Below are 23,719 nucleotides of genomic sequence, written 5' to 3'. Positions count from 1 at the left end.
TTGTTAGCAGGATCATGGGCCAGAGATGGATAGATCCACTCCAGCCTCCTGCTAAGCTCCTGAAACCAAAGATTTTTGTAAGTGTTTTGAATTGTTCTCATGAGATGTCATGGCCGGCAAGCTGGAAAACCATGTGGCTCTTTGCCAGTTGCCTGGTTTTAAATCTAGTCTTCCATGGAAAATGAAATTGAGAAAGAATTTAAGATTTCTAATTGGGATCTGTCCCCTGGAGGGGAGAAGGCTATTTTTATGTTCCAACCCAACACACTGGAGAGATCTGGGAATGCAGCCTGTATCCAACTTCTTTTTTATTTTTTTTTCTTTTTTGAGACAGAGTCTCTGTTGCCCAGGCTGGAGTGCAGTGGCACAATCTCGGCTCACTGCAACCTCCGCCTCCTGGGTTCAAGCGATTCTCATGTCTCAGCCTCCTGAGTAGCTGGGATTGCAGGCGTGCTTTACCACACCCAGCTAGTTTTTGTATTTTTAGTACAGAGGGGGTTTCTCCATGTTGGCCAGGCTAGTCTGAAACTCCTGACCTCAAGTGATTCACCAGCTTAGGCCTCCCAAAGTGCTGGGATTACAGGCATGACCACTGTGAGAGAGACTGGAATGAGAAGCTAAGCACTAGCTGTCCTCCAAAGAGGAAGCCAGAAACATCACCCAGGTCTCAGCTTCTCAGCAAGGTTTATCGTCCAAATCTGTTCAGAGATAGGAAGAGAGGATTCAGTAGGTCCAGATAAGGAAGTAGGGCTGGGCATGGTGGCTCACACCTGTAATCCCAGCACTTGGGAGGCCAAGGCAGGAGGGCCACTTGAACCCAGGAGTTCAAAATCAGCCGGGGCAACAAAGTGAGACCCCAACTGTACAAAAAAGTAAAAAAATTAGCTGGGCCTGGTGGTCCATTGCTGTGGTCCCAGTCACTCATGTGGAAGATGTGGGAGAATCACTTGAACTCGGGAGGTCGAGGCTGCAGTGAGCTGAGATCGTGCCACTGCACTCCAGCCTGCACAACAGAGTGAGATCCTGTCGAAGGGAGGGGTGGGGAGGGGAGGATTCAGACATTTGTTATCTTGAAATAAGAGCCTCTTTCTATGCTGAAGAGTACTAATTTATGCATGTGAATTACCCAGTAGGAAGGCATGAAGGCAAAGGAAAAACCTACACGATTTCCATTACTGGAGAAGAGGGCAGAGTTCATGAGTTAAGAGAAATCGTGATGAATGCAGGGAGATGCTAGAATTTGTGTCTCTTCTGAAATATTGTATATGCCTCTTAGTGAGGGAAACACCTGTCTCTCCCTCACTAAATAGTGTGATAACATGCTAGAAGGATCTGCTTGTATCAATCACAGTATTTTGGGAGAAAAGGGAGGGGTTAAATGTTTGCAACCCAAGGAAACAGAAAACAGGAACTAGTGGCTCCCCAAGTCCAAAACCTCAATGGTATTTGATTATTTAAGAGCTGGAAAACGATGTGTATGACACATCACTCAGGCTTGTTGGCATTTGGTATCTGACACCAAAACGGTCAGGATGAGTTGAGGATCGGTCCCTTCCTCAGAGATGTAGAACAGTTCTTTGTGAAATGCTGTCTGGTTACTTTCTGGGTGCCCTGATTTGTGGCTGATAATGTTCCCTTTTCCCACCACCATCCAATCCTTGAAAGTCCCACTATAAAAGGAAAACGAAAAAGAGACCAATGGCATGGGTTGAAAAACTGCAGCCACAACCGACAGGATTTTAAAAGCAGAAACAGCTTCTGTGCGATGTGAGTGAGCACGGCAGGAGAATCCTACCGTTCTTTCATAGGCCTCCTGAGCTGGAAGCTTTCCCACTCTTCATGTTCCCCACCCCAATCTGGGTCCCTGCTCCGTGCCAGGGGGGCCATCGGCCACAGTGTGGAGGTGAAGGAGAGCTGCGGGAGCCCAGGCCCTTGCTTGCTGGGGTTCAGGGTGGGATGGAAATTCTACAGTGATGCCAGGACAAATATTCTACTCATCATCACTGATGCTCATGGTCAAAACAAGAAAAAGTTGTGGAAACAAAAATCATTTCTCTCAACATGATGTGTTGCTTTCCTCTCTGAAGTCCCCCCGGTGAATAGTTCTTGGCATCAGGCAGGCTGGGTGGATCTGAAAGGTCTGTGCCTCTGGGACACAGACAGGGCTACCTGGATGGACGCCGGGGAGGCCAGGCCAGCCCCTCTTTCCAGCTGATGCTTAGAAAAACTTTCCACGTGGCCTCGGGTTGGGTAACCCAGAGATCTGCGGCAGCCTGCCTCTTCCAAACTAAACACTCTGGTCTGCGTTGTTAACTCCAACTAAAGTAATGACCTTGGGGAACCCAAAGCAAAATCAAACTTATAAAGAAAACTGGTTTTAAACACAGGCCACAAACAACAGTGGGGCATTTAGGCAAAGCTATCCCTTGGAAGAGATCCACGCACTTGAGCAAGTATGAAAAAATCAGTGCCCTCCACCTATTTTCAGGGGCCATATTGGAAAGCAAGATAGATGTGAAGATGGATGGGTGGGTGGGTGGGTGAACGGACGGACGGATGGACAGGTTGATTGATTGATTGATTTTAAATTTACTCATGGGGAAACGAGTGCAGAGAAGCTAAGTCATTTCTAGGCATCACAGCGAAAGCAATTCTGAGGCAGAAGAATAAGTCAGCACTGTCCTTTAGCCTCTCACAGCAATGGCCTTCTCCTTATGAAACATGTCACTGTAAATTTCCCCATTGAGCCCAGGTAGCCAGCAGAGAGGGTGCTATGACCTGCCTATTTGTGTCCCCCTAAAATACCCATGTTGAAGCTCTACCCTGCAATGCGATGGTATTGAAGGTAATTAGGGAGGCAATTGAGTCATGAGAGTGGAGCCTCACGTTGGGGTTAGTTCCCTTAGCAGAAGAGACAGGAGGCCGGGCACAGTGGCTCATGCCTGTATTCCCAGCACTTTGGGAGGCCAAGGTGGGCAGATCACGAGGTCAAGAGATCAAGACCATCCTGGCCAACAAGATGAAACCCCATCTCTACTAAAAATACAAAAAAATTAGCTGGGCTTGGTGGTGGGTGTCTGTAGTCCCAGCCACTCGAGAGGCTGAGGCAGGAGAATTGCTTGAACCCAGGAGGCAGAGGTTGCAGTGAGCCGAGATTGCACCACTGCGCTCCAGCCTGGCAACAGAGCGAGACTCTGCTCAAAAAAAAAAAAAAAAAAAAAAAAAAAAAGAAAAGAAAAAAAGAAAGAAACTGGCTCTTCTCTCTCTGCTCTCTGTCATGTGAAGACACAATGAGAAGATGCCATCTGCAAACCAAATCTTGGACTTCTAGGCTCCAGAACTAAGAGAAATCAGTATTAGTTATTTAAGCCACCCAGTCTATGGTTATAGGCAGCCTGAACTAACTAAAACAGAGGGCTATTTAAAGAAGGGATTTGAGTTTGGATTGGAGTTGGCCTGCAGAGCCCTTAGAATTCCTTTTTATCCTGGATTTCTCTGTGCTTTAATTGAGTCTTATACACTCTTGTTGGATGTTGGACTACATCAGGGAGACCGTGGATGACTTACCAGTGCTTCTGTGATTCCCAGATACCTTGGGGGGTTGCCAATTGCCCCTCATAAAAATACCAAGCCCCTAGTGGTGGTGGAATAGAAATAGTGGAGACTGATAAAACTATGTTTGTGGGTATGTACTTGCCTCACCATAGGCTGTGCTTTTATAAGGTTAAGTTGAATTATGAAAGCCCAGGTGTGGCAGGCCAACTAAGCTGGCTCCCCTAGGTCCTCAGCTCCTAGTATTCATGTCCCTGTGACTTTCCTGCCCATTGGGCATGCATGGGACCTGTGACTTGCTTCTGGTCAGCAGAATATTGCAAAAGTGATGGCACGTCACTTCCTCGATGAGGTTACCTAAGATTGTGACTTACATCTTGTTGTAGACTTTTCTTTTGCCCTTTTAGTCTGCACACTTTGATGAAGCAAGCAGCCATGCTGGGGAGGCCCACTTAGCAAGGAACTGAAGGCAGCCAGCAGCCAGGGAGGAAATGAGGGTTTCAGTTCAACAACCTGAAAGAAACCAAATCCTGCCAACCATCATGTGAGCATAGAAATGGATCCTTCTCAGTCGAGCCTTCAGATAAGACCATACCCCGGCATGATATCTTGATTGCAGGCTCATGACAGACCCTGATGCAGAGAACCCAGCTATGCCATGCCTAGATTCCTAAACCATAGAAACTGTGAGATAATAAATGTGTGTTGTTTTGAGCCACTAAGTTTGTAGTAACTTGTTAAACAGCAATAGATCATTAACATATCAGTAACATATCAGTCTAGAGTGTTTGTATCACTTTACTGATATTCAGAGCTACTCCAAGGGCCTTAACTTGTATCTTCTTATCAAGGGGACTCCCCAAATAATTTTTCCCAGAATAAAGTGTTTATTCCAAAGGGAAAGAACCTCTTTTACCCTTAGAGCAGTGATTTTTCAATCCTGGCTGCATAGTATCTTTATGCAGAAGGCAGTTTGTTTTGTAGTGCTTTGCTTCATTTTGTTTTTAATGTCTATGCTGGAGGCCCATTCAGGTAGGAAGGGGGAAGCTGCCAGGTACCCTTTCATTTACAGCTCCCAGTTGTTCCTGTTGGGCAGCCAGGGTTGAGAACCATTAGTTTAGAGTCACATTATGTAATTGTCTGGCACTTTTATAGTGGCAGTTTTGTCCCTGTTTCCAGCCTCTAAAGGTCCAGAAATATTGAACTCTACTCCCAGCATACCCAGCTACACAATAAAGACATATTTTTAATAAAAGGACATTTCTGTGTCTGGTTTAAATATTCTCATTTTATTGGACAGGAAGAAATGAAATGCCAGGCCATTTAGTTCATGCCCAAGCATCTGGCAACTGGAGATTCATCTCGTAGGGGCAGAATAATGCAGCCGACTTGTGATCTTTCAAGGGAAGCAGGATTAGTTGGAAAAAACAGATAACAAAAATGTTTCACTTTAGTTCTCTTTTTCAGCCTCCTTTCTGAGCCCTTAGCAAAAGTGGAAGAAAGCTGCAGACAAGCTAATTACAGTTTTACCCCTTCACTATGTGCAGCCTCTAGGGCCAAAGCCAATATGATCTGGAGACACCCAGGGAGTGGCAGTAGGAGGGCAAAGGGGGGAGAAAAGCAAGGGGCTCTCTAAAATAAAGAAAAAAGAAAAGTGTTTCTCCCTCCCTGGAGAGACACTTACTGGGACACCAAGAAGTGAGTTTGCCGTGTAGCCATCTTATTATATAGTCAGTCATTCAAGGTGGGGAGCCAATGCTGCTATTGGAGAATGTTTTACATGATCCTATAGTCCAGGAGAGTTGGAAGCCAGAAAGAATTGGAAGCTAAAAAAATCTTTAGATATAGAACAAAGAGTTTTGAATCATAGCAGTTCAACAGCTAGAGGATTTAGCCATGAAACTATTCTGGTGTAGGAGTTTTCTTGAGGCCAGACACTGACGAGACCCTAGAACCCAAGGAGTGATTGTCATGGCCCCTGCTTTTGGCCAGGGCTGAGGCAAGGTGTGAGGCCAGGATGCAGAGGAAGAGGAGGAAACCTGAGTGGTGAAGAGTCCTTCTTTGTCTCCTTCTCTCCACACCTCCAGTTCTTACGATGCTGGCAGTCTCAGTACCTGATGCTACCATCTTCAGCCCTTCATTCTTTCCTCGATGAGCATTTAGTTTGTGTCACAGTGTGCAGGCCATGAAGATCAGAAGTGAGTCAGCCACAAGCCCTGTCCTCACGGAGCTCAAAAATTAGTGAGAGGAACAGACACAAGAGCTAACTGGACAGAAATGTGGTCTAGAACAAAAGCGTGCCCCAAATGCTATAGAATTACAGAGGGAGGAGTCATTGATTCCAATTAGGGGGTTAGGGAAGACTTCACCAATCAAGGTTTCAGTGATACTCAGTTGTTGCACAATGGTATCAATATGTTTAACACTATTGAACTGCACTCTTCAAAATGGTTAAGATGGTAGTTTTATAGTGTGTGTTTTTTTAAACTGCAATTTAACAAATTGATACTTACCAAAACTTTCCAGTTGGGCTTAGACTGGATAGCCCCCATCTTCTCAATAGCTATCCACTTCTAAACTATAATATTTTAAAGAATTACAAAAATTGCTTTGAGGAATGAGAACCATGGTAGCATCTGGGCAAGATTTTTAAACTTAAGTAGGATTTTCTCAGATAGAGGTGGACAAAGAGAGGCCGAGACAAAAGGTAAAGGAAATGGTACAAGTAAAGACATTGGTGCTGGGTAAGTTGCATCCAGTGAGGGTTTATATTGATGAAGGGAAGGCAGGAAGAACTGAGACAACAATTTCCTTTTATTAAGATAAAATTTGCATTAAAAATTCACCATTTTAACCGTTTTTAGGTGTATAATTAAGTGGTTTTCAGTATATTCACAGTGTTGTAAAATACTACTGCTATCTAATTCTAGAACATTTTATCACTCCAAAAGAGACCCTATACCCACTCCCCATTCATGTCCAGCACCTGGGAATTCCTAATCTACTCTCTGTCTCTTTCTTTTTCTACTCTCCTTCTGGGACTCTCAATATGTGTATGTTGGTCCACTTGATAGCACCCTATACATCTCTTCGGCTCTGTTCATTTTTCTTCATTCCTTTTTATTTATCTTTCTCAGCCTTGTTAATCTATAAGTTCACTGATTATTCTGCTTGTTTGAGTCTGCTGTTGAACCCCTTGAGTGAATTTTTCAGTTATTTGTACTTTTCAACTCCAGATTTTCCATTGGATTCCTTTTTATAATTTCTATCTTTTTGCTAATATTCTCCGTTTGGTAAAATATTATTCTCCTGGTTTATATTTTATTTACTCTTCATCTACTTTAGCATTACTAACAAATTGAAGTTCCAGGGTTTTCTCTTGACCTTCCCTGACACAATAACCTTAACCCCATGGTTCAGAGAGCCAGTGTGGGCATCTGCCCGATGCCAAGAATGTCTATTCTGACTACTTACTCAGGAGCTGGGGAAAAGAGCCACAGAATGGGTTTACAGACTCGTGAGGCTTAATGTGAGGTGGATTTGTGCCTGAGCACCATTTACTACTCTCTGACCCCCATAAGCATCCCCTCTAACTGTTGTCTCAGTAAGAGCTCAGCACCAGTATCAATAATCTCTCAAAGGTTTTAGGATTTCCTTTGCTGTGGTGCACAGTTACACTGGTGAGCATCTGAAGCTCCCTTTCTAGTAAGTATAGGAAGATCTATAGCATCCTGTAATGTTACCACAATGCCTTTCTTCAAGGGTTCCTGACCTCCCTTTGATCAAGGGGCTCTATGAACTCTTAGGTCTTGGAACTGGTTGAAGGGCCATGACTTTCCCATACATGTAGGCTCAAGTCAGGCTTCTGTCTGCCAGATCTAGATTTCTCTTTTTTTGAGAGTCTTGCTTTGTCACCCAGGCAGGAGTGCAGTGGCGCAATCTTGGCTCACTGCAACCTCTGCCTCCCAGGTTCAAGTGATTCTCTTTTCTCAGCCTCCCAAGTAGCTGGGATTACGGGCACCCACCACCACGCCTGGATAATTTTTTGTACTTTTTTTAGTAGAGATGGGGTTTCACCATGTTGGTCAGGCTGGTCTCAAACTCCTGACCTCAAATGATCTAACTGCTTCAGCTTCCCAAAGTGCTGGGATTACAGGCGTGAGCCACCATGCTTGGCCTAGATCTCCCTCCTTCTTTCCCTCCCTCCCTCCCTCCCTCCCTCCCTCCCTCCCTCCCTCCCTCCCTTCCTTCCTTCCTTCCTTCCTTCCTTCCTTCCTTCCTTCCTTCCTTCCTCCTTCCCTCCCTCCCTCCCTCCTTGCCTCCCTCCCTCCCTCCCTCCTTCCCTCCCTCCCTCCTTCCTTCCTTTCCTTCCTTCCTTCATTTTCCCTCCTTCCTTCCCTTCTGTCCTTTTCTTTTCTTGCCTTTCTTTCCTTCCTGCCTTTCTTTCTTTCCTTCCTTCCTTCTTTCCTTTCCTTTCTTTTCCTTTCCTTTCTTCTTTCTCTCTTCTCTTTCTTTCTTTTCTTTCTTCCTTCTTTCTCTTTTTCTCTCTCCTTCCTTTCTTCCTTCTTTCTTTCATCTTCCTTTCCTTCTTCCTTTCCTTTCCTTTCTTTCTCTTCCTTCTTTTCTTCTTTATTTCCCTCCCTCATTTGCTCACTCTCTTTTGCCCCCCCCTCTCTCTTCTTTCTTCTGTCTTTCTTTCTGGTATATATACAAATCAGTCCAGCGTTTCCTAGGAGGTCCATCTGTTTTTCAGTCCTAGGAACTCTATGATCAACCATGTAGATGACTTCCTTGGCCCTGCTTCCTATTCCAATGACCACATCCACTTTGTCTCTGGAAGTTGAGCATGGCTACATGGTGTTTGTACCCTAGGACCCCATAATCCACACTGAGCTCAGGGATCCAAGTTAATGGCAGCATCTCCCACATTCATCTCTAAGCTTCCAAGTATGACTGCCTCTGTGCTTTTCAAGGATGCCAACACATGATACTTTCTAAAGTGAATGTGTCTCAGGTGTCAAGTTAGGAACTAGCTGACTGAGTTGCAACTTGAACCTTCCTGTCTCCCTAATCCTTTGGATTGTTTTGTCTAAATTATACCTAGCAACTTCTGGCATCTCATTTTCATTCAGCATAGGTTACCATTGAGTCCATAGTTCAAGTAACTGAGGAAGAACCACCTCCAGCTGCCTGAGTGAGCTAGTACATTGAATCCTGACACTATCAAACACACCCATACAAATAAATTCTGCACACTCTAAATTTAGGTTTCCCCTTTGCTAATGTAGGAAAGACACTAAGTATCCATTCCCACCGTATAACCCTTAGGCTTTAACCACTATAAATTAGCAAAATCTAGAAATTACTTTGGTGTGTAAGCAGTTTTCTGAGTGTGACTTGGTGAATTTCCCTATGTCCAATTAATCTGATTATATATCTAGAGGTAAAGATGGAATGGTATCATGGGCAGGGCCAGTTTCACGGGCCTTTGACCATGCAGTCACATGGAGCATTGTGCTTCAGAGGGTCCCACACTTGGTTTAATGCTTTGCTGCTGCTTCCTTGAAATTCTCAATTTTTTTTAATAACAGGCTCTGAATTGTCATTTTGCACTGGGGTCCTGCAAATCATGTAGCTGGTCCTGAGAGTGCAGCGTGAAGACAATTGGGCTCTTTACACACAGTAAGTATCTCAGGAAAGGCCATGTGCGGTCCTTAAGCAAGGTAAGGACAGCTTCATCAGACAGGGAGGGAGCTGCTGTTTCTGCTAGCAGGAAAGCCCAGTAGGGTTTATGAGTTGAGGGGAATTGGACTGAATGTATCTATTAAGATTTTTGAGGTCCCCCTCATTTTCAATGAGTTACTGAGATTTTTCTATGAGTTCTGGTAAGGCTATGACTTCAACCTAAGTTGCCCTACATCTGATGTTTGCCTATGTTGGCTTTGTGGTTAAATAAATGGACTTTCTGGGGTTTTTGGCCATGGCTTAGGTCAATAATTTCTTGTTTGTTTTGTTTTGTTTTGAGATGGAGTCTCACTCTGTTGCCCAGGCTGGAGTGCAGTGGTACAATCTCGGCTCACTGCAACCTCTGCCTCCCAGATTCAAGTGATTCTTCTGCCTTGGCCTCCTGAGTAGCTGGGACTACCTACCACCACGCCCTGTTAATTTCTGTATTTTTAACAGAGACAGGGTTTCACCATGTTGGCCAGGCTGGTCTCAAACTCCTGTAGGTCAAGAATTTAAACCCATGCTAGCTATGGTCCACATGCTGCTATTTTGATTTCTGGAAACTGCAGTTTGAAGATTCTAGACTCTACCTGGCTCTTGTTATGTGAGTTTAGAAGTCTCCTGGGCTCCTCGTACCACAAAGGGAAAGTAAACAATGGCCTGGATCTCAGAGATAGTGTCCGGACAGGCTGGCTACAGTGAGTCAAGGTCTGAGTAATTATTAGAGTGTGAAGCATAATATATTCCTACAATTAACAGATGACGAGGGCAGCAGAAGATGACAGTGCAGCAGATAACAGGGGTCTGGGGAGTCCCCTTTGGCAGCAGATCTCAGTGTGCTTTTCGGAAGACATCGATTAATGTCGCTGCTTGTCCCTTGCGAGGAGCCAGGCAGGAGAACACTGCTTTTCTGCAGGTGTGTTGAGAAACGGAAACCTCAGGGCGAGATGGGGTGAGGCCACATCCAGACAGGGACAGCAGAGCAGGCTTGAATTCAGGCTCCTCAATGCCCCAGGTGTTACTAACAGGCATTTCCCCAGAGGATCTAAATCACTTTTCCAGGCCAAAGCTGGAAATCCTGAAATCTCCCTGACCCAAAAGAAACACTCATCATCTCACTGTTGTGGTTGAAATCGCCGCTCGTATTTATTGCAAAAGCAGAACAGAATGCACCTGTAGGGGTGCAGCTTCCACGGTTCTCCAAGCACGGGCTGTACATCACCCTTAGGCTGACCATTCCCTTGCAGGGGAGCAAAACTGCTTTGAGGAAATGTCCCCAGTAGGAATACACTAGAAGACGCACCTGCTATTACACCACGCTATGGAGAATACAGCTAATGAAGTGGTGGCAGAAGCTTGGTTGTGTGAGTGCCCTGGGGTAAAAGTCTCTCTTCTGTCCAGTCCAGAGCAGAGCAGAGACTTCTCCCCCTTGGATAGCAGCCTGCCACCAAGACTCAAGTGGCATAAGACTCATCTCGCCAGACTGGCTGTCAGAACAAAAAGCACCCAGCTTTCCTACAGGCGGAAGAGTGGAAATCTAACAGTGCCTGTCATTTCCGGTGCAGAGGACAGCATCACCAGGCCCTGCAGTGTCTGGGTGGTCGCTGGGTGGTCTCTGGTCCTGATGAAGGGCCAGGAGCCTTTATCGGTGGAACAGCAGGGAAGGACCCTTGTTGGATTGAAAGGCCATGATCAGAAGATAACCCAGAAAAGGCCACTCAGTTGACTTCTTAATCACACAACTGGGACCTGCTCAAATGTGCCTGAGCAATAAGTATAGTGAATATGCTCATGTTTACTTATAGTACTGTCTTAAAAGTGTTCTTTCCGGAAAGGCAAAGAAGTGCTTTGGTGGTGTAAGGAACGGACATAAGGAGAAGTGCCCTGATGTACAAGTATTCCTATCGGAACAAACAAGATTTGTTGGGGGAAAGTGTTTGTATAAAGAAGAGATTGGAATGGCTGGAAGGAGCCCTTTGGGAGCCTGGCTGGGAGTGAGGTCACGTCACCCGATCCCAAGAGGCAAGGAGGTGTCTTTGCAGAAGTTCACAGCGTCTTGGGGGCACCTCACTGTGAATTCAGAGACATTAGAAAACAATTACTGAGCAAACAAGAAGTTAGGCGATAGCAGTGGCGGAGAGACTGCTTAGCTTCTTTCAATTTAGGAAGCAGTTTGATGACCCATGGCAGGCCGATCAAGGCCGTTGCCCCCGTGCTAACACGACCCATAGGTATCATCTTCAACTTGTCGTAGCTGGTGTTGGAAATCAGGTATAATTTATCTTGTTTAATTACCTGCTGCCCTGCTCCTAATTCAATTCCCTCCCCTGTGATGAGCTTATTAAGTCTTCACCTGCCTCCGCTGGAAGGCAAATGCTGGCTGGATAGGGAGGCCCTGCACGTGTTGATTTTCAGGCATCTCGGGTGCAAGGCCACCATCCCCTTCCAAAGATGTACAGTAAGGTGCCAGCAGGTTTCAGCACTAGCGTCAGCTCACTCATCAGGACTAGTGGTTGTCCTGGACTGGGGAGCTCAGAACCACCCTGATTTTCTTCTGAAATAAAGGCTAAGCACGTTGATTCTACAGTGTTCTCTCCCCAGTCAGGGTTCTTTCTAGGCCGCTCTGCAGGCGAGCACACAGCACTCAGGGATCCCGCTGCTTCTGGACTGCCAGGCACTGTGTCTGGGATCAGGCCAGGAAGGGGCAGCGCGTGGGGTCTGACGCTGAGGCCAGCACCCAAGGGGAAAGCAAGCCTTGCATTGTATCCATTTAGACTCTACCAACTGCGTGATTAAAAACAAAAACTCCTACAACGTTTGAAACAGCTGCATGTACAAAACCTCACTCATTCTCAATTACCGCCAGGATTGGCCCCGCACACCCGGCAGCCCCGGGCCGTCACCCGCGCAGGTAGGGGGCGCGCGCGGGCCCCGGGCGTTGATGTGCGGCAGCGCGCCCGCCGCCAGCTTCTCGCTGAGTTTCTGGTTCGCCAGCTGCAGGTGGCGGCCCTTCTTACGCGCCTGCCGCAAGGACCTCTTGACCTTCTTCACCCGCTCCCGGAGCTGCCGGTTGCGCTTCTCCAGGGTGGCCACTTTCTGCTGCAGTTTCTTGACGTGGTCCTCCTCCTCAAACAGGGCCTTCTGCACCGAGGAGCACATGAGCTGGAGGCGGAGACAGCATGCAGGGAGAGGAGGTGAGTCCCAGAAATGGTGCTGGGGGCAGGGGAGTCCCAGAAGCTTCTCCAAGTGCTGACAGCAACAGAGACCCCGATTCCCCGCCCCAGGATGGGGATAAACCCCCGGATGTCCTTGACGGTGACATTCCCTGCCTTCCACCCTGTGAATCCCGCCCTAGCCTCAAATATAGAGCCTCCATTTTGCTTTCCATACTTGGCTTCCTTGGAAGATGTCGTTTTCAAAGGATATTCTGAATTCTTGTCATGCATAGCAAAAAGGAAAGAGCCCCGCTTTGGTAAAAGACCAAAACCAGAAATGCACAGAGAAGGTGGACAGTCCCGGGGATGGGGGGGAATCAGGTGACCTAATCAACAAAGGCTCTGATCAATGCTGGCCTGTCCGACTGAAGGGAGGGGTTCCCTTCAACAAAAGGGATTCTGTTTGCTCCCTTCAGCTGGGCTGGCCAGCACACAGAAGGTGGCTAGCTCGCAGGAAAGAAAACGTCAATATCTCTTAAACGTATTAAAAGATGCTTAGCCCCACTCATAATAACATAAAAAAAAAAATGAAAGCCACAGTGAATTACTATTTCTCACATATTGGCAAAATTTCAGAGTCAGGATTAGGGAAAACAGGTGCTATCATACTGGGAGGAGAGTGTTGACTTCTATGAAGACCAATTTGGCTCTGTCAAAATAACTGCATATACCCTCTGATCTGGTAATTCTGGGACTCTCTCATATAAATACTCTCATATGTGCAAGTTGCCACATGTGCAAACATTATGGCATTACTAAAAGATTGGGAACAAAAATATCCATCAAGAGAGGTCTGGTTCATTAAATTATAGTGAATCTATACAATGCAAAGATCTGCCGTTTTTAAAGGAACAAGACAGCTCCGTGTGAATGGTGGTGTAGCAATGTCTAAGTGGTGTTCATATTGAAAAGCTGTGCAGAACAGTGTGTATAGTGTGATACCAAGAGTGTGAAATATGGCACCCATCTGTGTCTGTTTAAATATGCATACGCTAGCTCTGGAAGCATGTGCAAGAAACGGGTAAGGATGGCCGTATCCAGGGAGCAGAGAGGACAGGAGTAAGAAGATTCATTTTCACTTTTTTAAGTTTTGAATTTTGTATTTCATAGGTTTGGCTGTGTCCCCACCCAAATCTCATCCTGAATTGTAGCTCTTATAATCTCCATGTGTCATGGGAGGGACCCAGTGGGAAGTAATGAAATCGTGAAAGTGGGTTTTTCCTGTGCTGTTCTCGTGACAGTGAATAAGTCTCACGAGATCGGATGGTTTTAGAAAGGGCAGTTCCCCTGAACGCTCTATTGGCTGCCATCATGTCAGACATGACTTTGAGCCTATTCGCCTTCCACCATGATTGTGAGACCTCCCTAGGCGTGTGGAACTGTGAGTCCATTAAACCTTTAGAAGTTACCCAGTCTCAGGTAGGTCTTTATTAGCAGTGTGAGAACGGGTTAATACAGTAATAAGGCTGGCATTTCCTTTATATGTGTGTGAACCTATATATAAAAAGAGGTATTCTCATCTCCAGTCTTTCTCCTCCCACCCATTTTACCTCATCAAAAGCTACATTCCCAAAGACAGACTTGAGCCTCAACTTTCCTCTTGCTTAGAAATCTCCATCATGTCGGGCCGGGTGTGGTGGCCCACACCTGTAATCCCAGCACTTTAGGAGGCTGAGGTGGGCAGATCACGAGGTCGGGAGATCAAGACTATCCTGGCTAACATGGTGAAACCCCATCTCTACTAAAAATACAAAAAAAAACCCACCAAAAACCAAAAAACAGCTGGGTGTGGTGGCAGATGCCTGTAGTCCCAGCTACTCAGGAGACTGAGGCAGCAGAATGGCATGAACCCGGGAGGCAGAGCTTACAGTGAACCGAGATTGCACCACTGCACTCCAGCCTGGGTGACAGAGACTCCGTCTCAAATAAATAAATAAATAAAATAATCTCCATCGAGCCCCACTATCTACACTGCAGTATGGTGGTGATTGGTGAAGAGCTCAGACCCTGAGGCCAGGCTGCTTTGGTTTCCAGTCCTGCCTCTTGCACTGACGAGTGACCTGAGACCTTGGGCAAGCTTCCTAGGCTCACAGTAGTGGACTCTGGGCTGCATTAGCCAGAACCCACTTCAGTACTAAAGGATTGATTTCCCCAGCTTCTTGGAGTGCTGCAGATTGATAGCCCTAAGCTGAGTCTCTCTCCGGAAACTGACCCTGGCCTAAGAGAGCTGCCCAAGGTCATGCCCCCTTCTTTGGAGCACCTGTGTCCAATGACTGGTTGATACCAGTGTATGAAGACCAAGACCCCTCATCCCAACTTGGAAGATCTCTGAAGGGCAGTCCCCACTGCTACGTGTCCTGGGGTAGGCTACAGCCTTTGTTGAGACTGGATCACAGGTCGATGTCTGCCTCTACCTGTTCTTGCTCTTTTCCTCCCCAGGTATTAATCCCAGGAGCATTCTTGAAAACACCACCTATACTTTTTTTTTTTTTTTTTTTTTTTTTTTTTTTTTTTTTTTTTTTTGAGACGGAGTCTTGCTCTGTCACCAGGCTGGAGTGCAGTGGTGCGATCTTGGCTCATTGCAACCTCCACTTCACGGGTTCAAGCAATTCTCCTGCCTCAGCCTCCCAAGTACCCAAGTAGTAGCTGGGACTATAGGCATAAGGCAACAGGCCTGGCTCATTTTTTTGTATTTTTGGTAGAGACGGGGTTTCACCATGTTGGCCAGGATGGTCTCGATCTCCTAACCTCGTGATCTGCCTGCCTCAGCCTCCCAAAGTGCTGAGATTACAGGTGTGAGCCACTGCACCCGGCCCACCTGCACCTCTTATTCCAAAGCCTCCATCTCAGGGAACCTGGCCACTCGCAATGGGATGATCATGGTTGTTGCATTTCATGAGTTAACTTGAAAAATGTTTAGAACCATGCCCTGGTGCACAGTAAACGTTCACTAACTGTTAGCTGTGATGATAGGATAGAGTCAAATCTAAAGCCTTTACCTTTTGTGATTGGACCTGGCCAACAACTCCAGTCTTACTGTTCTTCCTTCTGTTCTCACATTTTATACCCAAGACACACTGGGTCCCACCCAGCTCTTCCTCCAACACATCAGTGCTTTCTCATCCCAGAGGCTCTTCCTTCTGTCTGGAGCGCTGTTCTCCCCAGCTCCGCCTGGCCATCTTGGAAGCCCTCTGTGGTCCCCTCTCTCGATGCTTTCCACCGGGTTTCCATGTGTATGTAATGTGTCCCCCTCTCCAGTCTCTAAGGCACGCTGTAGCTATTCACACCCACACACCAAGCACCTGGTGGCACTAGGAGAATGACTCGAGGGCCTTGACATTCACAAGTCACAAGCTCCTGAAGGCCTAGTTCACATTGATTTTTGCATCCTTGTTGCCCTGGCCATTTTAGGCCTACAGCTAAGAAAAAGGTGCCAAGTGGAATGTTCCAGTAATACCTGTCATTTAATAAGAAACTCTGGCCTCCCGGGGAAGCCGCTGTTACAGGGGAGACCGTATGTGCAACACTGCCCTCTTCTGGCCAAAATGAGACCCCCCCCCCCCACCCCAAAAAGATGGAAGGTGGGCATGGGAAATTCCTGGGAGAACTGACAGTATTTCTATTGTCTTGTGGATAGATATTAGCTATATAACTTAGGCTTTAATATGGCTAAGTACCAGGCTGAGCACTGTATATTGACACTCCCTCATTAAGTCATGAGTTTTCTACAAGTTATAGTAGATTCTTCAACCAAGAACAAGACAAAAAAGTCCAGACAAAGCCCATGACAGCAAGAGTATTGGGTTTTTGGAAGGTTGCTTACTCAAATTTTCAAAGAATAGAACCCAATAGTGGCTGTAACATAACATCAAAGAGGAGTTGAAGGCAAGCTCGATGACGGTCTTCGGAAGCTGCATTTAAAAATCATGAAAAATAGAGGAGGATGCTGGGACTTGAGTGATCACGTGTTAAGAGTTCTTTTTTTTTTTTTTTTTTTTTTTTTTTTTTGAGACGGAGTCTCGCTCTGTCACCCAGGCTGGAGTGCAGTGGCCGGATCTCAGCTCACTGCAAGCTCCGCCTCCCGGGTTTACGCCATTCTCCTGCCTCAGCCTCCCGAGTAGCTGGGACTACAGGCGCCGCCACCTCGCCCGGCTAGTTTTTTGTATTTTTAGTAGAGACGGGGTTTCACCGTGTTAGCCAGGATGGTCTCGATCTCCTGACCTCGTGATCCGCCCGTCTCGGCCTCCCAAAGTGCTGGGATTACAGGCGTGAGCCACCGCGCCCGGCCACGTGTTAAGAGTTCTAAGACACAACATTCTTCATAGTCAGCCCTCGACTATGGACACAGCTGTTCTCCAGGGGAGCAAGAGGATGAATTTCACCTCCAGCAAGACTTAGAGCCCAGACGAAGGGATGACCTTGACCTAGGCTGTAAAAACCAAGATGGAACAGAGGGACGCCTTCACATGCATCTGTGTGTGTATCTGGAGGGAGAGGATCACTGAGATGGGAATGATAAATTCCCAAGCAAAGGTGAATGTGCAAAGAGCAGATGGGATGAGTGGAGTTCCTTAGTGAACACGCCATTCTTTGGTCCTCATGGCCTCTAACATGGGTAGGGTTTGAGTAGGAGCAAAAGACATCAAAGGACTCTAGTAAGGTATCCGACGTGACTGACATAGCACAGCCATGACCCAGGATAGCAGGCAGGTCTGTATCTCTGCAGCAAAGTGGGCCATGCCTCTGAGTAGAGGGAGCCGGTGTCATGTGAATTGAGGCTAACGCAAACCAAGCCATGGAGCGGATGAAGCTGGTGGAGCCCTCTAGCATCCCAACTATCGCCTCAAAGGAAAATCCTTTGTTTAAGAAAGCAAGAATTTCTAGAGGAGAGCTGTGCTTTCCAAAATGTGTGTTTCTTTAAGAAACGCTCCTTCCTTTGGAATGCTTTCCGAATGAAATCCATCTCCTTTTAAAACTGCTTTAAAAAGAAAAAAAGGTCCAGACATGCTATTTGCTCATTTTACTTTGTGGTATTTTTTGGTAAACTGAGAAGAGCAGGGAAAGGCCAGGCCAAGCTGAAACAGGTACTGCCATATTTTCTTTGAAGAAGAACCAAAGAGAAAGTCCTACAGGGCAGCCCGAAGCAACAGACTCCTCACAGGCAGGCCCCGCTCAGGGCTGCAGCACTCAGCGCCTCCCAGGTGCTTGGGTACCTTCGGCATTCGCCTGTCCAGAGCTTTTCTCTGGAAGTTTCCATGTGGCCAACAGGATGCCTGCCTCAGGACAGATGGGAAGATTGCCCTGTGAGCCTGCTCTCTTATTTTCAAAAAGACAAAAGTTAGGCTGGGATATCCATTCTTCCTTATCTGTCTAAAATAACACTTTTTAAACCATCAAAGCACACACTGATTGTAGAAAAACATTTTTTAAAAATATGAGAGTAACAAAAGGAAAATCAAAATCAATGATTCTATGGTACAGAGATCATCACTGTGGACATTGTAATCTATTTCTTCCTAGTATTGTTTCTATGGGTGTAAATAGGTAACTATTTCAAAGAAAACTGGAGTCCTGCTGTTATTCGGTTTTCTGTTCTAATTTTTTTTTCCCTTTTCATTTTATCATGACTGTTTTCCAGTCATTGGTCTGTACACTTCCTATGAGTATTTCATGGGAGCTGGAGGGAGCATCTGGTGGTTTCACCTGGCCACGAGGACTAAATCACTAGGCAAGACTGGCTCACTAGGCCGGGCGTGGCAGCTCATGCCTGTAATCCCAGCGCTTTGGGAGGCTGAGGTGGGAGGACTGCTTGAGCCCAGGAGTTTGAGACCAGCCTGGGAAACACAGGGAGACTCCCATCTCTAAAAAATAAAAATAAAAAATAGCCCAGCATAGTGGTGCTCACCTGTGGTCCCAGCTACTTGGGAGGCTGAAGCTAGAGGATCACTTGAGCCTGGGAGGTCAAGGCTGCTGTGAGCCATGATTGCACCACTACACTCCAGCCTAAGTTACAGAGCAAAACCCAGTCTTAAAAAAAAAAAAAAAAAAAAAGACTGACTCAGGCGCACTAGTTATTAATCCCCCTCTATCCTTAGGACCACAGGCCAACGGGGAGGGATGGCAAGATAGGTGCTTATGCATCCATGAGACTGAGTGGCCTTAACACGGCCTTTTTTGGTCACCTGTCTCCAGTTACGGGACAAATCCGCAGAGAGCCCTTCACCCGGGTCTCTATCTGAAGTCTTCGTATAAGTTTTCTGGTTTCCCCGGGAAGCTCAGGTGTGACAAAGTTTCACAATCAACATCTTGAGCAGGTAAGGAATTATATCCATGATACCATCTAGAATCACCTGTGTCATTTCCAAACGGTTTGGCTTCCATGTATTCATTCATTCTGGCAAGCAGCATTTATTCTGTGCCTGGTGCTGTATGATGCAGAAAGTCTTCCCCAGTTATTCTGCAATATAGCAAGTTTGTATGAAGCTAAACAAAAAGACAGTACATTTTTAAAAAAACTATCTCATGGCACCAGACAGACGAAAGAGTCACCAAGAGGATTCTTGCCTTTCACAGCTGCTTTTAATTTAAATAACCACCTATAAAGACAAGACAAAGTGTACTTCCTAAAATGTAAAAATATAAGGGAAGAACAGTCCAAAAGCAACAACACAGACGAATAGCTTGCCTTTTTAACACTTTGTTCCTGTTCTCGGGATTCAAAAATGAGAAGGAAGAAAAAAGAAAACCCAGAGCAGTGATCAGGAAACGCTGGCCTATGGGCCACATCTGGCCCCCTGCCTGTTTTTGTGAATAAAGTTTTATTAGAACATAGCTATACTCATCAGTTTGTTTTGTTTGTAGCAGCTGTTGTGCTACAATGGCAGAATTGAGTAGCTGCAACAGCTGATTCCACAAAACCTAAAATCTGGCCCTTTACAAGGAAGAGATGCTGAATCTTAATCTCAAGAGGGGCTCAAGGCAAACGGAGGTGGGAATTGGATGGGTTTGGAGGGCAGCTGGTCTATAGGCAAAGAATGGACGAAGGACAAAGGTACTGAAAAAAACACCTGGTGCTAGAGACTCCCAAGAACCTCACTGCCCACATCTCACCCCTTTCCCACCACGTTCAGACGCTGGTTTGTGATGATGGCTTTGGCTGCCAGGTCATGGTTCAAGGTCTCCATGATCCTTGTCAAAGGTCCCATTGACTCCATCTCAATGTACTGCAGCCAATGTTTGCAACTGGCTCCAGGTGGAAATGAACAAACCAGCTCTTCCCAACACGACTGACCAACTGTTTCTAAAATGCATCCCTTGACATGGGACAGATGCGCCTAGAGCCTGCCCCGTGCCCTGCTTGGGAACATCAACTCAGTGTGGAGAAGGATCTGTAGGGGATTGCTCTGGTCCTGCAGTTGGTTGGTTAATTCTGAAAAGTTTACATGGCGCTGTGTTTTCTGACCCAGTGGAGGGCAGAGGCCAAGATTCCTTCATCATCCGCATGATTCAGGGACTCTGGGGAGCTTGGTGGGAAGCCACTGGGCCTCCACCCACGTCCTCCACAGTGTCTTTTGGCCTTTTCCATAAACAGGTTGGAAATGCAGCTTTGTTCCTCCATCCTGTAAAACCCTTTAGAGACAGAGATCTGTGAGGAGGTGGGTGAAGAGCCACGTCCACATGGAACAGTTTCCTGAATGACTTGACAGGACCAGGCTGAAGGATGCCCAAAGCTGCTGAGACAACTCCCAAAGCTGGGAAGTGACAGCAGGGCAGTTCTTCCGAGGACTGTCTGGAGGGACAACGTGAGATGCCTCTGGCTGCATGTGGCTTGGCAGCTCATTCTCTGCTCCACCCAAAGTCAAAAGAGCTGCCTCCCTGATGCCAAGAGCCCAAACCAAGGGAACGCTCATGCCCAGGCTGTGGCTGGAGGGGAGGCAAATGAAGAGGAGGGTGGAGATGGATCAGGGAAGAGGTTGGGGCAGGAATTCTCTTTCCATGAGGCAGCACCTGGCCTAGCTGGGTCGGGCCACAGCAGCCTCTCTTGCGTCCGTTTTCTGATGCTGCTCGGGGAGGAGGCAGCCAGGCAGCTCCCCTGGTAGGAAGGGGTTTTGGAGTTAGGCAACTCTGGGACTGAATTCTGCCTTAAAGGATCCCACTCTCCACGTACCCAGATACCTGTTAGAATCCATGGTTCAGGGAGCCCACTCAACCCCACCATCGGGCAGTGAGGTCTCCCTTAAGTCAAAGAACCTGTCTTGGCTCAAGTCACCTCATGTGTACAATGGGCCTAATAATGCCTCTTCCCTAGAACTGCTCTGAAGATGAAATCAGATGATAAGGGTAAAGCATCTGATGTGGCACCTGGTGTAGGGTGAAGGGCACACGAAGCTTTTGTGATTGTTGTTCTCCTGAGCTTGACCTTTGCTGCTGGAACTGCTCTCTCACCATACTAGGTCCTCTTGAGTGTCTTATGATTTTTTGCATCTAATTCCTTCCGCTAATCTCTGCTCATCCACTGCTCACACCTTAATCAAATGATGACATTCTACTTCTTCTCCAAGTCTTGGTTCGAGAGTCACCTCCTCTGTGATGCCCTCCTGGTTCCTTCTGAAGTCTTCCTATAAGGAAGAGACCTGTCATCTTTTCCTGGTTCCATTGTCAAGTTTATCACATAGAGCTCTAACTGTTGGCTAGTCTGACTTTCTCCCAGACTGAGTCCCTTGAACACAATGGCTCCATCTTTTCATTCTTGCATCTACACTTAGCATGCAGTAAGCACTTTTAATAAATGGATGAAGGGATGCAGGTTGAAATAGAAGCAAGTCATTTTCAATGACTCAAAAATGGACAACCAGTGAAGAAGCTGGAGCTACCTTTTAATGCTGGGGCTGGATTCACCATCATCCCTGTGAAGCTCCATTTCCCAGGAATAAAGTTAGTTTTGCTGGGTGCAGTGGCTCACACCTGTAATCCCAGCACTTTGGGAGGCTGAGGCAGGAGGATCACTTGAGGACAGGAGTTTGAGACCAGCCTGGCCAACAATGGCAAAACCCCATCTCTACTAAAAATATAAAAATTAGCCAGGTATGGTGGTGGGCACCTGCACTCCCAGCTATTCAGGAGGCTGAGGCAGGAGAATCGCTTGACTTGGGAGGAGGAGTTTGCAGTGAGCCGAGATCATACCACTGCACTCCAGCCTGGGTGACAGAGCAAGACTGTCTCAAAGAAAAAAGAAAGTTAGTTTTGACCATTTGTTCTGGTAAGATCTGGGAGCTGGATTCAAGGAGCCCTAAACTTGGGGTATTTTCCTTACTTTCTTTTCTGCCTGCCCCTACCTGCCCATCCCCTGCTGACTGGGTTATTTTGTACATCCCCATACGAAATCCCTTAAGAATTGCGGGACATGACACAGATGAGAAAAGAAAATCCATCTTGGGAGGGGAGATGCTAGATGATGGAAAACCTGGGTAAATGCAGGAGAAGGGATCACATTTCAGAAGCTGGGGGCAGGGCCAGCCCTGCTGAGAGTTGGATTGCAGTAGCAGCTGGATGTGGGAAGAGGGGGCGGGGGAGGGGGGGGACAAAATCTTAAATGGCCAGGGGTTAAGTCCTGTTGATGGCCCATGATTAAAACCAGGAAACACTGAGCTGTCTTGGGTGAATTGCCTGCCACCAGAGGAAAGGGGGGTTTATTAGCTAAGTCCCACTACAGAGATCATAAAGCCATGTCTTCAGATAAATCTACTACAAAGGTTTCCCAAAGTGGAGTCTCCAGGACACTCATTTCATGAGATGTTTACATGGGGACCAAAAGGGTGGTTCTAGTTAAAAAAGGTTCAGGAATGCTGCATATTATGGCTTCCTCTCTAATGTAATGCTTAGGATCAGCTGTGCACAGAGGTCTGACAACCTCTCTAACTTTGTTTTACCCCAAATCTCATTGGCCTCTGGTGGAGATCTCCAACACACAGCAAGAATAGACAACAAGAGTGAGTGTCTAGGCTGCTCACTTATGAGCAGCCTCCTGTGTTTCTCCCAGGGAGTTTTGCAAACATTTTCTCTTGTCTGTAATACAAAGAAGCCTGGGAAACACTAGGTCATGGAATACTGATTTCAACTCTCAATCCTTTTTCTAGAACTACTAAGGGCTAGAAGGGTGCTGAAATCACCCTTGGCTAAGAACTGTGATTTTTTTGTTTTTGTTTTAGAGACGGAGTTTCAGTCTTGCCCAGACTGGAGTGCAGTGGTGCGATCTCAGCTCCCAGGTTCAACCAATTCTCCTGCCTTAGTCTCCCAAGTAGCTGGGACTACAGGCGCCCGCCACCACACTCGGCTAATTTTTGTATTTTTAGTAGAGATGGCGTTTCACTATGTAGGCCAGGCTGGTCTCAAACTCCCGACCTCGTGATCTGTCTGCCGTGGCTTCCCAAAGTGCTGGGATTACAGGTGTGAGCCACTGTGCCCTGCCAGAACTGTGATTTCTTAATGCTGACCACTGTCCATGGTGAGTGCAGAGAAGGCGTCCAGGTGAAGTGGGAAGGAAGATGTTCTACTTTTTTTTTTAGGTTCCCAGAAAATCCACATTACGGTGGACAGGGCACTGGTCTAGGTGCAAGGCTCCATCTACCTGGTGTCCTTGGACACTCATGGTCCTGTGAGTTACAGCATCTGAAAGACATCTTCCAACCTTGGATGCCTCTGCTTGTTTAGTCAAAGCCTCCTTGGGGGCACCTCAGTCCTTAGCCAGTCACGGCCAGTTAATTCTCTCCCATGAAAACAGCAGGAGGGCTATGAGGGCACTACAGCCTGGCTGATGCTGTCTGCCTGACCCATCTCTAATCTAGTGCTGGTTTCCATGGGGTACTTTTCAGGGTCTAGGCTATTGGGTAATTAGGGGCCAGTCTCCAGTTGTTCAACTGAAAAAGGCAGTGAAAGGCCAGGCTCCACCTTCTTCCTGAGGGCTGGGGCATGTGCCTGGTATCCTCAGTACTGGCTGAAAACCCCAAGGGCTCCTGGCCATCCGCCCTCCTGGGGAATGCGATGGGAATTTATGAGCTGTGATCGTGTTCGTGTTTACTTCTCAGAGACTGATGACTTGTCCACACAGCCACATCCAGGGCCTGCTTCAGCTAAGAGTCTGTTTATTTGGGAGAATTTATCAAACCCAGACACAGGCTTTTTTCTGCTACTGAACCAAGGCAGGTGGCCCTAGAGCTGACTCTCCT

At 46.8% G+C, this 23,719-nt stretch overlaps 1 protein-coding gene across 2 annotated transcripts in view; it reads right to left on the bottom strand.

Annotated features, from left to right (window-relative positions):
• Positions 1 to 10,400: 10,400 nt before the first annotated feature.
• The window catches only part of CCDC3 (coiled-coil domain containing 3), a 149,679-nt gene continuing 136,360 nt past the window's right edge, over positions 10,401 to 23,719 (bottom strand). For both annotated transcript variants that reach the window (XM_030934906.1, XM_030934904.1), the window contains exon 3: positions 10,401 to 12,441. In XM_030934906.1, the coding sequence (XP_030790766.1) occupies positions 12,136 to 12,441 (306 nt within the window). In that variant the 3' untranslated portion in view covers positions 10,401 to 12,135. The remainder of the gene's footprint in view (positions 12,442 to 23,719) is intronic.

Source organism: Rhinopithecus roxellana, chromosome 1 (assembly GCF_007565055.1).
Source record: "Rhinopithecus roxellana isolate Shanxi Qingling chromosome 1, ASM756505v1, whole genome shotgun sequence".
NCBI lineage: Eukaryota > Metazoa > Chordata > Mammalia > Primates > Cercopithecidae > Rhinopithecus > Rhinopithecus roxellana.
The sequence above is the reverse complement of the archived record's forward strand: the minus strand, read 5'-3'. Positions and strand labels throughout refer to the sequence as shown.